Here is a 14,602-nt window from a genome sequence, read left to right on the forward strand (position 1 = left end):
TAATTGGAGCATTCCATGAAATTGTCTACCGTTGTCCCGTACAAACGCGAAGTTTCTGAAGATTTAAAGGTATAAGAGTTTCCTTTTCTATGACAAATGGTCAATAATATGCACAGAAATATAATCGTCTGCTTTAAATGCCGAGAAAAAAGTCGCGACACAGGAAATAAAATGCGTTTGTACGGGACAGCCCGTGGAACGCTCCAATTTACCATTTCAGTTGGAATTATCTATACCAATTCCGTTAACACCACTCCGCCGCACCAAAAATGCTGTAAAAGTTACGATGTCTGCTAATTACTAACTTCCGATAGTATTTCCTTGTAATATGTTTTGACTTGAACCATACATTGTAGCGATAGGCCCCCAACGTCTGATATAAAGTTGCTCGCTTCAGGCAAGTGCACGATAACTTTTAACTCATATTGCAACATCACATTCATTTGTCATACAAGTATGAAGACAATGAGCCGCAGGATAAGTATGCCACCAATAGGGGGTTAAATAAATACTTATAAAACATCACATTTTGAAAAATTAAACACTGCAAAAAAAACATTAATTTGTCATTTGACTACAATGAAGCATTTGCCAGACAATATAAAGTTACACATAAGTAATTAGGATTTATTATGCTGTTATCAAACGTCGGATAAAATACTTAGAGACCGCTTATAAGGATTTTAAGGATATAAAAAGATACCGCATTTTTTCTATATTGTATTATTATGTTTAGGAAATGCTTACGTAAGTAGTACGGTCAACATCAAAAGTAATGGATCAGACTATGCGTCAAGAATATACCTATTTACCTATACCATTCTCTAAATAATATGTAGCTTAACAAAAAGAGACGTCTCTACACCGTGTTTTTATTGAATTCCGTTAACTTCGGGGTATGGTTAAGAACGTTTAAGTGAACTAAATGGCATAGTTAATTTTCAAAAAAAAATTTTTTTTTGCTTTTTTTTAAAGAAAAAATTAAGTTTAAAAAGTAATTAAATGTAGCATATAGCGTTGTTGTAACACGGGCATTACATTTAACTCAACCAAACAATTGAAATCTGTGATATATCAATGTCATTTCGAACATTGATCGACCGAGATTGTACTTAAGTTTAGTAGCAAATGTATGAACTCATTCTTAACACTAACCAATATGTAAACCAGCCCTAAGGCAAGTGTACACGCTTGTAGAGGCCTTATAGGAAAAAAAAAATTATTGATTATCTCCGAAATGGAGTTAATTAGAACATCGGTGTCTTTGAGAAAGTTACTTAATTTAAGCTCAGGAATGCACCCTTGAAATTAACGGAAATCAAAAAAAACACGGTGTATAATTATGTAAAACAATTTAACTAAAGCTATAATCATCTTTTTGAACGAGAACACATTAAATGTGATAGCGATGACATTTTTTTCATCTCTATTTAGAAATCTTTGGTTTGTTGTTTTATCCAATACCAGCTATTGATGCTGACTGTGTTTCATTATTATCGACCGTTGGCGTTGCCTCACTAATCGACAATTAATAATGAGCGTTTATTGTTTATATTAGACAAACGATAAAATTTATCATTTGTCCGTTGTTTCGAAATGTTTCATTAGTCGGGTAGGCAATGAAACCCTATTAATGTTGACGGCCACCCATTTCACTTAACTTGCAAATTAATACAAATGTAATCATCTTAGCAGCAAACAGAAATTGGTAAATATAGGTACATGATATTGAAATTTACAAAACAAAGCTTATGACCTTAACCCATCCTATAATAATAAGTTTTAACTGTCTCATATTTAGGCGTGTCTAGACTTAGCGTATATATGTCAGTGTTGATACTGTCAGCGACTCGTGTTTTGTTACACCCTGTATAATTCTAAATGTTACTCTTTGTCAATCCACATTACTATTGCAACGTTACTGCAGCGGCGACGTGACTGTCAGTAAATTTATTTGATAAAATGAGTGCCAGATTGAATCGCGGCAGTATGAGGTAACGACGGGAACTCAATAACGCAGCAGTATATAACTTAAAATACTGTTGTAGTCTTCTTCTTAGTGTAGACTTCTATAGGTATATAGTTGCACCAAACAAAGTCTGCAGCGGATTTGATAGCCCACGCAGTGTAAGTGTTATGTACCTATACGTCATAATTTCATAGAAGTTTGACGTTTAAAATGACACTCGTACTGCGTGGGCTATCAAAATCGCTGCAGACTTTTTACGGTCTGACTATAGAAATGTGTGTTTTTACAGATATTTCGCGTTTTTCCCGGTAGTCTAGACCTAGCGTTACGAGCTCAGGTGTAAAATGTAGCACGACTCTGTAATTGCAATCGTCTCCAGATATTTATTGAATCCTTCTCTAACTTGAAAGTTATTGCACCAGCTGGGACTTGAATCTGTATTAAACTAGGTTTAAGTTTTTTTACACATTTTATATGTCTGTCTTTGTATTTAATTACTCACCCCCTTATTTATAAACGTTTACTAAAGATAATAAGCCGATAATAATCGTTTGTCCTTTTCCATCATACTAATACGTCGGAAAGGGACAAACGATTATAATCGGCTTGTCAAATTTAGTAAAGGTTTATGAATAAGGGGGTAAGACATTATTTATCAAACAATGGGGGCTCAGTTTAATTTCACTTTCCGACGGCGATTGCACTATACTACCTTTTGATGTTCTTAATAAGTACAAACTTTTTTTTTTAAGTTAAGGCTTTCCCATTGAGTGAAGATAAAACAAATTACTCACTCAAACACCAATCAAATTACTCACTCAAACAATGGAGCAAAATTTTACCAATATCGATACATTTTTGTTACTTATTTTATTATGTTGGTGAAATGAAATGAAATGAAATTATTTATTTGTACAAAAATGGGTATACATAAATGATCTTATTCTATAGACAGTGTCTCCATTTTCAGGCACTAGAAGCGTTCATTATTACTCAAATATCAGGAATTTAAGTGCAGAAAAGTTATATAATAGGAGAAAATATAAATTTGTTATATAAATTTCGCACAAGCAGATTCACCTTAATAACAAAGACACATTTTTTGAGGTACATTTTACCTACCTACCTGATAAAAAGTTATCCTTATTTATTTCAAATTAAGTACCTACATCACCTTTGCTTACAAAATCTTTGAATGCTACGACGAATTCCGATATTTTTCTCGGGTCATTTTGTGAAAAGGGTCAATGACTTTCTGCGTACGAGAATCCATTGCGTTCCCCAAAAAGCAATTTTCATGTGTCAAGTCCTTATCGGAAATATCGTGATATATTCAATTACAGATATTGAATGCGTGTCATGTTTGGGCTACCGTGTCAGCAAAAAAATTGTTGTATTTGAAGTAGTCTGCAAACATGTGCCCGGATGCCCGTCACAAACACTATTAAAATGTGCTACTTATATATTTCACGTGTGTAACACTGAATTTAAGAATTAAAAATGATATGATGGCCTTGAATACGCAGTGCCTGCGTATGTACTTAGGCCTTATAACCTTAATTCTGATTTCTTCTTAGTTCGGTTTCGATGACGAGTAGATGATCGAACATGATCGCCCGTCGCGTTGTGCCTACAGTTTTGTGGTCGCTTGATCGCAGCATGCCTGCCCTACCTGAGTTATTTCAAAACTATTAGTGTAAAAATTTAGATATCAACGATAAAATTTATTTGAACATGATGTTCTATCTACCAAGTATTTTTCTTTAGCCAGATAATAGTCGCTATCTTGTCAGCGTTAGAAATAATTAACTACTTTATATTAATTTATCGAAATGTGTCGAAATGCTTATTGTTTCATAGTATGTTCAAAGGATCATACTTTCTAAGCACGTTTGGCAACACGAAATTTAGTCCCAAGCTCATTAATCACGGTTGTTCCCATGTTGTTCCCCAATAAGCGTATATAGTGAAATAAAACACGTTTCTTCCGTAGGTCCAATTATTCAACCAGATCGGTCATTATGGGCCGAGTGCCCGGGCTAATTGAGGACCCTTTCAGCAACAAATTCTTGGTTTTTCCCTCTTAACGGTCTGCAGGGCAATACTAAAGGTACCAAATACAATTAACATGTTATTATCGTTGAGAAATGTGATGTTTAGAGGAGAACAACCGGATATACAAACGCATTTTTGCCCAAGCTGACACAAAAACGCTTTGCGCTAGAGGTGCTAGAGGGATACGGGTGGATGTTGGATGGATTTTATTTCATCGTTATATTTATAAATTTTATAATAGGTACATAGCTTAGGTAATGGCCGCTTGCGCTCGAGCAAGAGCCAGCGCAGGACGTCTATCAAAATATTCACACATTAGTTCAGCAGCAGCTCATGTGAATTTGCCCATAAACTCTAGGCAAAACACACGATATTTGTATAAGCTTCAACTATTCGAAACTTAAACGGTCTAGTACTTAGTTTGCTCGCTTAAACGTTGTCAAATAGTTGGTAGTGTTTAAATGAAAAGCCATAACTCAAACCCTTGCACATGTCCTGTATTTCCATTGCTTGACGAGTACAGGCGAGTGGAATAACTTTAGGTACTGTCACGCCTCAGTGCCACACTGCAGATCACACAGATAAATCAGAAAAGTGCCTATTCTTTCATAACCTAGTCTTCCCGCAGTTTTGGTAAGTCAGATTTTTAAGAAAGAACTATGCGTAAATAATAAGGAAGCGCAATTATAGCCTCTCCGTTGTGTAGGTATAGCTTGTCCGCTTTTCTAAGATCAAGTACCTAAGTTCGCCATAGTAAGTATTACTCGTACTGTGGCCAACAACGCATTCACTGCCAGGGGCGTAGCCTAGGAACAAATTTGTATGGCGGTGAACGCACATGTGCGTCGGGGCAGTGAATGTGTTAATCTTGTAAATTGGACAGTCTATAACATATCGGAAGAGGCCTTTGTCTATCAGTGAACGATTTTCGACTGATATGATGATGACGACTATGAGAAAGCGCGTTTCGAATAAGTTCTGGTGTGTGGTATAAATTCGCATTTCCCTGATTTGTTTACGGACGTGCTCCATGAAATGGGTGCAAAACTTTTTTTTTATTAATCTAGTGAAATATTCCGCACGTTTCACATCAAAATGCTGAGCACGGAGGGACATTATGAATTTCGACGCGGGCATTCAAACTGCCGTGAGTACTCGTTTTTATATCCATCATGTATTCGTACTTAATTTTTCTAAATAATGGTGGAGAACATCGGGTGTTTTTTGTATTTTTTGGCCCCTGCAGTTTTAAGTACTTAAGGAATGAGTGTACGTGTACACTGTGCGTGCGTGCGAGCGATCTTGTGAAGACGCAATACAAATAATACAATTGCCGAAGTTCACGCAAACTGATAATAATTTGAAAGAACGGAATAAACATTTATTAAATAGCTGTACAATTGAACAAATTACTTAAAGTAATGTTGATATCATATTTGTCGACATTTAGCCGAATGATTTCTGTCTGCATTTTAAGCGTGACCTAGATAAAAGTATAATGAAAATACAATCGGTTTTTCGACATATTTATTCAAGTAAGTTAGGTACCTAGTAATTTTTAACCGACTTCCAAATCTCAAAGAAGGAGGTTATCAATTCGGTTGTATGTTTTTTTTTTTTTAATATTTTTTTTTTTATGTTTGTTACTCGATATCTCCGTCATTACTAGATCGATTTTGAAAATTCTTTTTTTGATTGAATGTATATGCATACAGATTGGTCCCGTTTTTGTCAAAACCCAGTTCTGATGATGGGATCCATGAGGAATCGAGGGAACTCCTCAAATCTTAAAGGCATACATATAGTGATTTTTGGGTTTTTATCAACAAATCAAGCATATACACCCAAAAAAGTGACATTTGATGAAGTGGAATTGCTGATGATGATCAGAACGGAACTCTTTAACGACGCATAGTTCACGGTTGGCGATTTGTCCTCTTCGTTATGTTTGTTAAGCAAGTTAAGTTTTTAAGCCACATTTTTGTCAAGCTCGAGTTCTGATGATGGGATCCATGAGGAATTAAGGGAACTCCTCAAATCTTAAAGGCATGCGTATAGAGATTTTTGTATTTACATCAGAAAATCAAGCATTTTCATTAAAAACTGTGGCATTTGATGAAGTGGAACTGCTGATGATGATCAGAACAGAACTCTTCAACGACGCATAGTTCACGGTTGGCGATTTGTCCTCGTCGTTATGTTCGTTAAGCAAGTTAAGTTTTTAAGCCACATTATTGTCAAGCTCGAGTTCTGATGATGGGATCCATAAGGAATCGAGGGAACTCCTCAAATATTAAAGGCATACGTATAGATTTTTTTGTATTTTCATCATAAAATCAAGCATTTACATTAAAAACTGTCGCATTTGATGAAGTTGAACTGCTGATGATGACCAGAACAGAACTCTTCAATGACGCACGGTACACGTTTGGTGATTACGAATTTCGATTTTGACTTGGACTAGGACCTGGACTCGGACTCATACCCGGATCCGGTTCGGACCCGGACTCGGATCCGGATTCGGACCCAGACTCGGAATCGGACTCGGACCCGGACTCGGATCCGGACTCGGACCCGGTCTCGGACCCGGACTCGTACCCGGACCCGGACCTTGACCCAGAAAACCACTATGATACCTTAACTAAATAAACAACTATGATTACCTATCATAAAATTAATGTAGGTATAAAGTACGATGATGCCAATCTTACTAGCCCCTCCCGCTTAAACCCCCGTACACCGCACGGCATGCGCCATTAAGTGGGTTAGGTTAGGTTTGAACTGCGATCCTCACAGAACCGAACAAGGATTAGGTTAGGTTAGAACTGCGAGCCTTACAGAAACGAAATGCTACTTGAAAAGTGGGTTTGATTAGGTTCGAACTGCGATCCGCACAGAACCGAACTGCTATCTGAGGAGTGGGTTAGGTTAGGCTAGAACTACGACCCTCATGGCTCCTCTTCACGATGGGCCAACGCCGGCCACTTCAAGGGACGCATTTATGCGTTAGAGGGAGCAAGTGATATTGCTATCTCATTCTACCGCATGGCTGCGTCCCTTGGAGTGGCCGGCGTTGGCCCATCCTGTAGAGGAGCCATTATACAGAAGCGAAATGCTAGTAGAAAAGTGGGTGGTTTTACCTCCTTTTCTACATAGTGTACCATCTACAATAATCTTTCATCGGCCCCCATGGAAGTCGGTTTTTTTTTCTTAAAAATTATATTGTATCAGCCATATTTTCATATTATTACAATACCTGTCTTCGGTTAACTTTTTAAGAAAAATCAGTTGAAGCCGTAGTAGGTACATAAATTTTTAATTATATATTTGTATTTTTTCCAACATTTACTCATAATAATCGTAGTCTTCCAGTAGGGTGTTTTTTCGCAAATAAAAGGTCTAACCATTTCATACTTCGTGTTAGCCAGAAGGCCATCCCTAAATACAGTTCCACAGAGCCGGTTGAAGCTTGCCGTCGTGCCGCTGTTGGGTAACCGCGTTTACCCACTTATGGTAACATTCCATTTCTAACCGCAGCTGCACTCCTAGTACTGAACGCGTCGCTATTATTGTCAATTTCCATAGTAAAATGAACAGTAATGCAGCTGTCGTTGGAAATGGACTGTCACCTTTATCGTAACCTGCGGCTCAGTGTTTACGAGTATAATTGGCTACTTTCCTACTAGTCAAATCAGCTTCTTTTTAGGGCTGTCAAAACGATTTGCTAATATGGAATTTATATGAAAACTTGTGTAGTGACGTCACAGTCAAGTCACCTACTTTTTATACTTCCATCCGATTTATTAATTATAAATTATGAAATAACTGCTATCTATGTTTTTGTAATAATTATCTGGTGGTTTATTTTAAGTATAGCAAAGTACCCAATTGTAGACATAAAATCAAAAGTGCAAAGATATGGCATTATGTCGAAGATCAGTTTTTACTTTTTTAAGTATTTTTAGTTGTATCCGAATTATCTACTTTATTTACACAGGTAATTTACTTTAATTAATTAAATAATGTCATCGCATTTGTCTATGCTACCAGAGCTGGTAGTCTAGCATGAGTTGCGTTCTCGCGCGCGACTCCATAGCTCACATCAAGCGCGACAACCAAGATTGCAATCGTTTAGATACTTAGATCGTACAGACGCGAAGAAAAATTACATGAACATGATCATTTCTATAGGTGCATATTTGCATAATACATATAAGTTTCGATTGAAGTTTTCGATTGCTTATTGGCTAATAGGCAACCATATTCGGCAGAAATTAAAAATAGTGACAGCCTTATTGGTTATCATAAAGAGATGCATAAGAGAATGCCCGCTTAGTACGTACATCAGTCATACATGACGCGCGACTCTTGCAGCCCGCGTACGCGCCTATCGAATTCGCGCATGTGCGCGCGGCGCAGAGCTGCGCGTTCCGCGTCTTTTGGTTCGTAGTTTGAGCCGCTGCAGTCACAGCAAGCTCCGCAGTTACAGAACGCGCAACACGTTTTACCTATCAATGGCAGGGCTCCTGTAAAAAAGTTAACAGACAGTTACTTATTGGCCAGGGTTTTTTGACATATTAATATAATTCCGGTAGAAGTCATGGCGGTGTGTCAAATATTGCCAGTCCAAAAGGGATTATTCTGAGGTGTCAAATGCTAAACCTTAGGAAAATAAAGGAGTGTTTTGGGCTAGATACAGAAAGGTATGCGACCTTCACACCTGCCATAAAAAAATAATAAGCAAACAACAATCAGGTTGTTAACTTCAGCTGCTTAATACCACCACACGAAAAGTTTTTTTTTCTACTCGTGTACTTTTATCTGTCATTTACATAGTCACGAACGAACATATAAGGGCATACATTATTAATACTCCTTAAAAGTCTATAGTCTATTGCCCAAAAAAACACTTGTGTCGTTTTAGAGACATTACGATACGGTAAGCTAGTGCAGGGTAGCAGGTGCCACATACCGGTACATTGCTACCAACGTGACAAACGATTGAATGCATACGGTTTTTATTAAAAAAGAAACAAATTTGTACTGAGTTCATTGCTACCAACATAATAAAAAATACTTTTATACCCTACAGCACCACGACCCTGGTGCGGTAGTGTGTAACGGCTTTAAAAAAAACAACCATAGACATTACTCGTTTGTTTCTCGTTTCCCGCCTTTCCCGGTAATTTCTTGTTCTTTGAGCACTTTGCGTTACTATTTGTTTTGCGTTCATAAAAAGTGTTGAAAATGGACAAAGAGGACAACATTGTTTCTACACCTGAAGAAATATCCGCTGCAGCACAAGCAGCGACCGAAAATTTGTTGCCTAACTACTAAATCGCAGCACCTATACGACAAATCTTATGAGAAGTTCATGGCGTGGAGATTGGAGCACAAAACTTCGTCATTCTCTGAAAACGTCTTTGGTGTATTTTCAAAGACTAATTGGAAGCACCGGATCAGATTTATCTTTTAAGCAAGGTTGGTATATGTTACAAAAAATTTTGATATAGGGTACACAGGACAACGGAGCTATATTTATGTCCATTTTATATTTTTGCATTAAAACTGAATATTATTTAAGTCTCCTTTTTCTTGTTACAGGTTGCAGTAATATTTGGTATTATGGGTGCTTGTCGCAGACAAGAGTTACATACATATAGTAATACCTACTATCCAAAATTTACATTGACATTTTCATAAATATAATTTTGTTTATATTTTTTTGTATTTTATTTAATATTGCCTACTCATAGAAAAAGCATTGTATGCAACGTTGTATAAGTAGTCAAAAAATGCTCATGGCGTCTTTATTAACAATGTTCGCCTTCGGCTCACATTGTTACCCACGCCACTCACATTTTTTACCCCTCTTATAAAACTGTTGCATAAAATACTATTACTTAGTCAACGTTCTAAAAACTTTGACACATTACCGCGTAATTGCACGGAGCCAGACGTCGCCATCTACATGTCAAATTCTTAGCACTTTTGGGTTTTACACAGTCATCTAATTTACTTAATCTTTGATTCTAACCAAGTTTAAAAGCCTGCGCGACAAAGTCCAGATAAGGCGTCTCCACAGCGACGTCCAATGGGGCCTGGCAGATGCGCACGACATGGGTTTTGCGTTCTTCATTGCGCTCCTTAATATTGAGGTGTTTGCTTCGACCGTGGAGGGGGCACGGGCCGTTAGGGAACACTTCCTGGTGATATACATACATTTATTTTAATAAATAACATCTGATTTCTCACATTAGAACCATTTTAAAAGAAAATGTTTTTATTTCGGTCTAACCATCTTCGAGAAATCGAAAAACATACATAGAGGCAAAAAAAAACAATAGAGTCTCCTTGTATTGATATCGGTCGACTAATATGTTTTGAATTCTAAAATGAAGGATGCATGATCGATCCTCTTCCTTACTCTAGGACGTAGCCGGAAGCATTCAGGAATCGGCTTCCTCTCCAAGAGAAGTTCTTCCGAAGTCAACTGGACTTGACCCTTCCATTCTCGTCTTCTACTCTTGCATATAGGGCGGCACCTGTGAAAGGAAGAGACACTCCAATAATACGAGTATACTATTCTTAAAAACCGTACGGTGTACCTATCCTTGGAAACTAAATATGTATTAAATAAAATCTGATTTTCATGGGATATAGGTAACCCCCAAATCAATGAACTCTCAGGAGTCTCAGGTCACCTTTAAGGCCAATAAGTACCCTATGACTATGCATTACGTTACGGCAAGCGTGGCTCACTCCGCGATTTCGTCGCTTTGCTACAGGTAGCTAAAAGTACATCCGTTCCACACCAATTTTGGTGGCTAGCCATAAGCCACGCGTAGCGCTGTCGCCACCTAGCGGCCATATCTGTCCTGATAGTAACAGACGCGTTTTGTTAGAGAGTCTTCTGTACCTAGTACTATTATTTATTCTGTGGTTACGGGCACGCAACAGTGTGACACTTGAAATTTTAGGATTTCAATCCTACAAACCCTCTTAGGGTCTCCCCAAATATATCGACGCGCATTCGGCAAAAGCCGATAGGAAAAAGCTTTATGTCCGCGCAATAAGACCGAAAAAGTCGTCGTTCGGCTCGGCTCGCATCGGCCGGCACCTGCCAACGCGTCGACGGCTTTTTCGCTCTTATTGCGCGGACATAAAGCTTTTTCCTATCGGCTTTTGCCGAATGCGCGTCGATATATTTGGGGAGACCCTTAATGCGCGTTTTTAGGTTCATCATCATCCTGGAACAATATTTTTGTTTATTCATTTTGACTCTTACCATTTCAAATTTCCTAACGAAAACTCATTTAACATTTATTTAATTGTTGTGGCAAGACAACTGGTGTTCTATTTTATTTAATTTGTACATTTTCTTATCCAGCTGTAGGCTGTAATTAATCATCGCTACCTCATTGAGTTTGTGTTCGTTGAGACAAATCTGTCTTGAAACTCTTGAGAAGAAAAACAGTCTGTGGCTGAGTACAGTCAGAGATATTTTCTTAGATATTTCTTCTTCCTCGCGTTATCCCGGCATTTTGCCACGGCTCATGAGAGCCTGGGGTCCGCTTGACAACTAATCCCATGATCAAATCATGTTTTTCGTGGGTACTAGTTTTTACGAAAGCGACTGCCATCTGACCTTCCAACCCAGAGGGTAAACTAGGCCTTATTGGGATCAGTCTGGTTTCCTCACGATGTTTTCCATCACCGAAAAGCGACTGGTAAATATCAAATGATATTTCGTACATAAGTTCCGAAAAACTCATGCCGGGGTTTGAACCCGCGACCTCCAGATTGCAAGTCGCACGCTCTCACCGCTAGGCCACCAGCGCTTAAATCTACTTTCTTAGATACCATTTTATAATATTTATTCATGCTTGAAAATACATCCTTTTTCCTGGTTCATTAAATATCAGACAGAATTTTTTACGATAAATTACATTAAGGGTTAACCTTGCCTTTCGTAGAACCTGTACTGTATGTATCTGTTCATATGAAAAGGGTTCGCGATTTCCTATCGTAATATTTTAACTTAAAGGAAGCGACCCTATGATGTCGGCAACGGATATTACTAACTAAAGGACTGGTAGGAAAATTAAGTCAATACGAGTAAGGTTATAGTTAGGGTAAGCGGAACTATGCAAGAGGGACACTTGTTGATAATAAAACATATAGAGATACTTAAACATACTAAAAAACTAAATTAAATTATAATACTAAAAATATATAACTAATGCATAAATAAAATTAAATTAACTTAAAAATACTTGTGTAAAGGGCCTTCCTCATACGGTTTCTCTTATAAATAATAATTTTAAAAAATAAATAAAGATTAACCTATAACGTCCCAATGCTGTGCACAGGCCTGCTTGATAGCAGCCCGAAAGGGTTTGGGCTATAGTCTCCACGCTGGCAAAATGCGGATTGGGACCTTTGAATTTCTTCGCGGATGTATGCAGGTTTCCTTACAATGTTTTCCTTCACCGAAAAGCTAGTGGTAAATATCAAATGATGTTCCGTACATAAGTTCCGTAAAACTCATGGGTCACAAGCCAGGGGGCCGATTTTTGAATTTCAATCGCTCGATTTCGTCACTCGAAAATCGGTGGAAAACGGCGAAATGCTAATTTTTTAAATACGAGCGATCGAAATTTGGAATCTAGTGGTATTGACCACTCGAATTCAATTCCATTAGTAGAATTTAAACGCCTAGTAGTGGAGATATCATTTAACGAAATACACGAAATCGAGTGGTCGAATTTCAAAAATCGGCCCCCAGTATTTGAACCCGCGACCGCGCGATTGAAAGTCGGACGTCAGATCCACTCGGCCACCACCGCTAATCCCGACCGCCGAGAAAAGTATGTTTGCCTTATGTCACGACCTTATGAATAAAAATCGGCCAAGTCTGTTCCGGTGTAAGTACAGCCTGTCATAAATAATAATTATCTTACACATATAAGTGTAAAACGTTAATCGCTTCAATCATTTCTTTATAAACTTCTTACCTTAAAAGTTTTTTTTTGGGCAACAGTACTGACTTAATGAAAAATGTATTTCCATGGGAATTAGTATTTTTGACTATGGTGCGTCGATTTTTTTTTGACATATAGGTACATAGTCTTATGTTGACATAGTTGATAGTTTTAACCTTTGTAATGCTCTTTGGTCTCTCACATTAAGGATCTTAATGTAAACAAGAAACTCATTCCTCCAACGGAACGGCAGCTGACGTTCATAGCGCTTCACGATCATCTCCTTAACGGGGGTCCCTTTGTTTCCCATAAAGTTTTAAGTCATAATGTATTGTTTGTCATATTATCGTTAGTCATAAAACTGAAACCGTTAACTTTTCAGGATTTTCCTAAGGTTATTCTATAGATTTAGGTTAGGTTTGTTTTATGGCAATCCTGAAAAGTTACGCGTTTCTGAGAAAAACCAATTATGACTAACGAAAATTCGGACAAACAATACATTATGACTTAAAACTATTTGGGAAACAATAGAGACCCCCTTTAACCACTCTAGAAGTTACCGCCTCAGACGAACTTGGTCATACAAATTCGTTGGTAATTGGGTAACTATCAAAATGACCTTTTCATAGACCCTTCTCGGTACTGTCACATGCAATATTGCAAGATGAGCTGAAAATACGTAACACCCCAGAACTTTGATTTTTCATCTCGATTCATCAAGTAAGATATTTTGGATGCGACTGTACGAAGCTAATGGGACTCATTCAATAACTGGATTCAAATATTTATTGAGGTAGCAAAAATAAAAGAATTAACAAAATAATTAAACTAAAAATTAAAATTAAAACTAAAACTAAACTCTAACAACTATATACACATATTTACAGATAAAAAATGGGAGCTAGCTCGGCGCCGGATGGTAGGGTGCCCAGAAGGCTGGTGGCATTGCCGCGCTGAATGGCAATGCCAATTCGTTGGGCAAGGAAGTACCCTGGATTCATGATTATAATTTTATTCTCTTTGGATTAATTAGAAGGAATCTGCTCTCAAATTATGAAATATTTTTATAATTTTTAGATACATTTTCGGAATATTTAGCACATCGTTTACAAATACCTACTCCAAAACACACGAAATAAATTGTTTGTACCATGGAACAATAAACGATTATGATTATGATTTAAATTAAATAGGTGTGCGTACTTGCAAAGACCCTCGACCGTTTTCGGATCCCTCTTGGTTTTTGGCAACGATATCATTTTGTTTACCGAATTCGCACATTACATTAATTTTGTAATAATATTGCACTTTGAAAATGCATTATTGATGTAATGTCATTTTGACATTAAGCCATAGAGTAACTTAGATACATATACTTACTATACTCTTTGCTTAGATATCACTCAACCATAAAGTATACGCCCCGTGCATGAACTATAGGGGGCGGCATAGGAGCTGACAGATTTTTGGCGCGAGGCGTAAATGTGTCGTTTATGCTTCCGATGTGCCCACAAGATGGCAGAACCTATAATGCACAAGTAAACGTACCGATGAGAACGGCCATGTACATGTGCACATATGTTTCCGATTCAGG

At 37.6% G+C, this 14,602-nt stretch overlaps 1 protein-coding gene across 1 annotated transcript; it reads right to left on the reverse strand.

The window, feature by feature from the left end:
* Positions 1–8,237: 8,237 nt before the first annotated feature.
* LOC134667678 (uncharacterized) lies at positions 8,238–14,346 on the reverse strand. Its single transcript, XM_063525100.1, has 4 exons — positions 14,212–14,346; positions 10,452–10,569; positions 10,062–10,230; positions 8,238–8,550 (listed from the first exon to the last, which is right to left on the reverse strand). Exons 1-4 carry the CDS (start codon positions 14,265–14,267, stop codon positions 8,369–8,371), a joined length of 525 nt encoding a protein of 174 aa, XP_063381170.1. The 5' UTR covers positions 14,268–14,346; the 3' UTR covers positions 8,238–8,368.
* Between the last annotated feature and the right edge of the window lie 256 nt (positions 14,347–14,602).

Source organism: Cydia fagiglandana, chromosome 9 (assembly GCF_963556715.1).
Source record: "Cydia fagiglandana chromosome 9, ilCydFagi1.1, whole genome shotgun sequence".
Taxonomy (NCBI): Eukaryota; Metazoa; Arthropoda; class Insecta; order Lepidoptera; family Tortricidae; genus Cydia; species Cydia fagiglandana.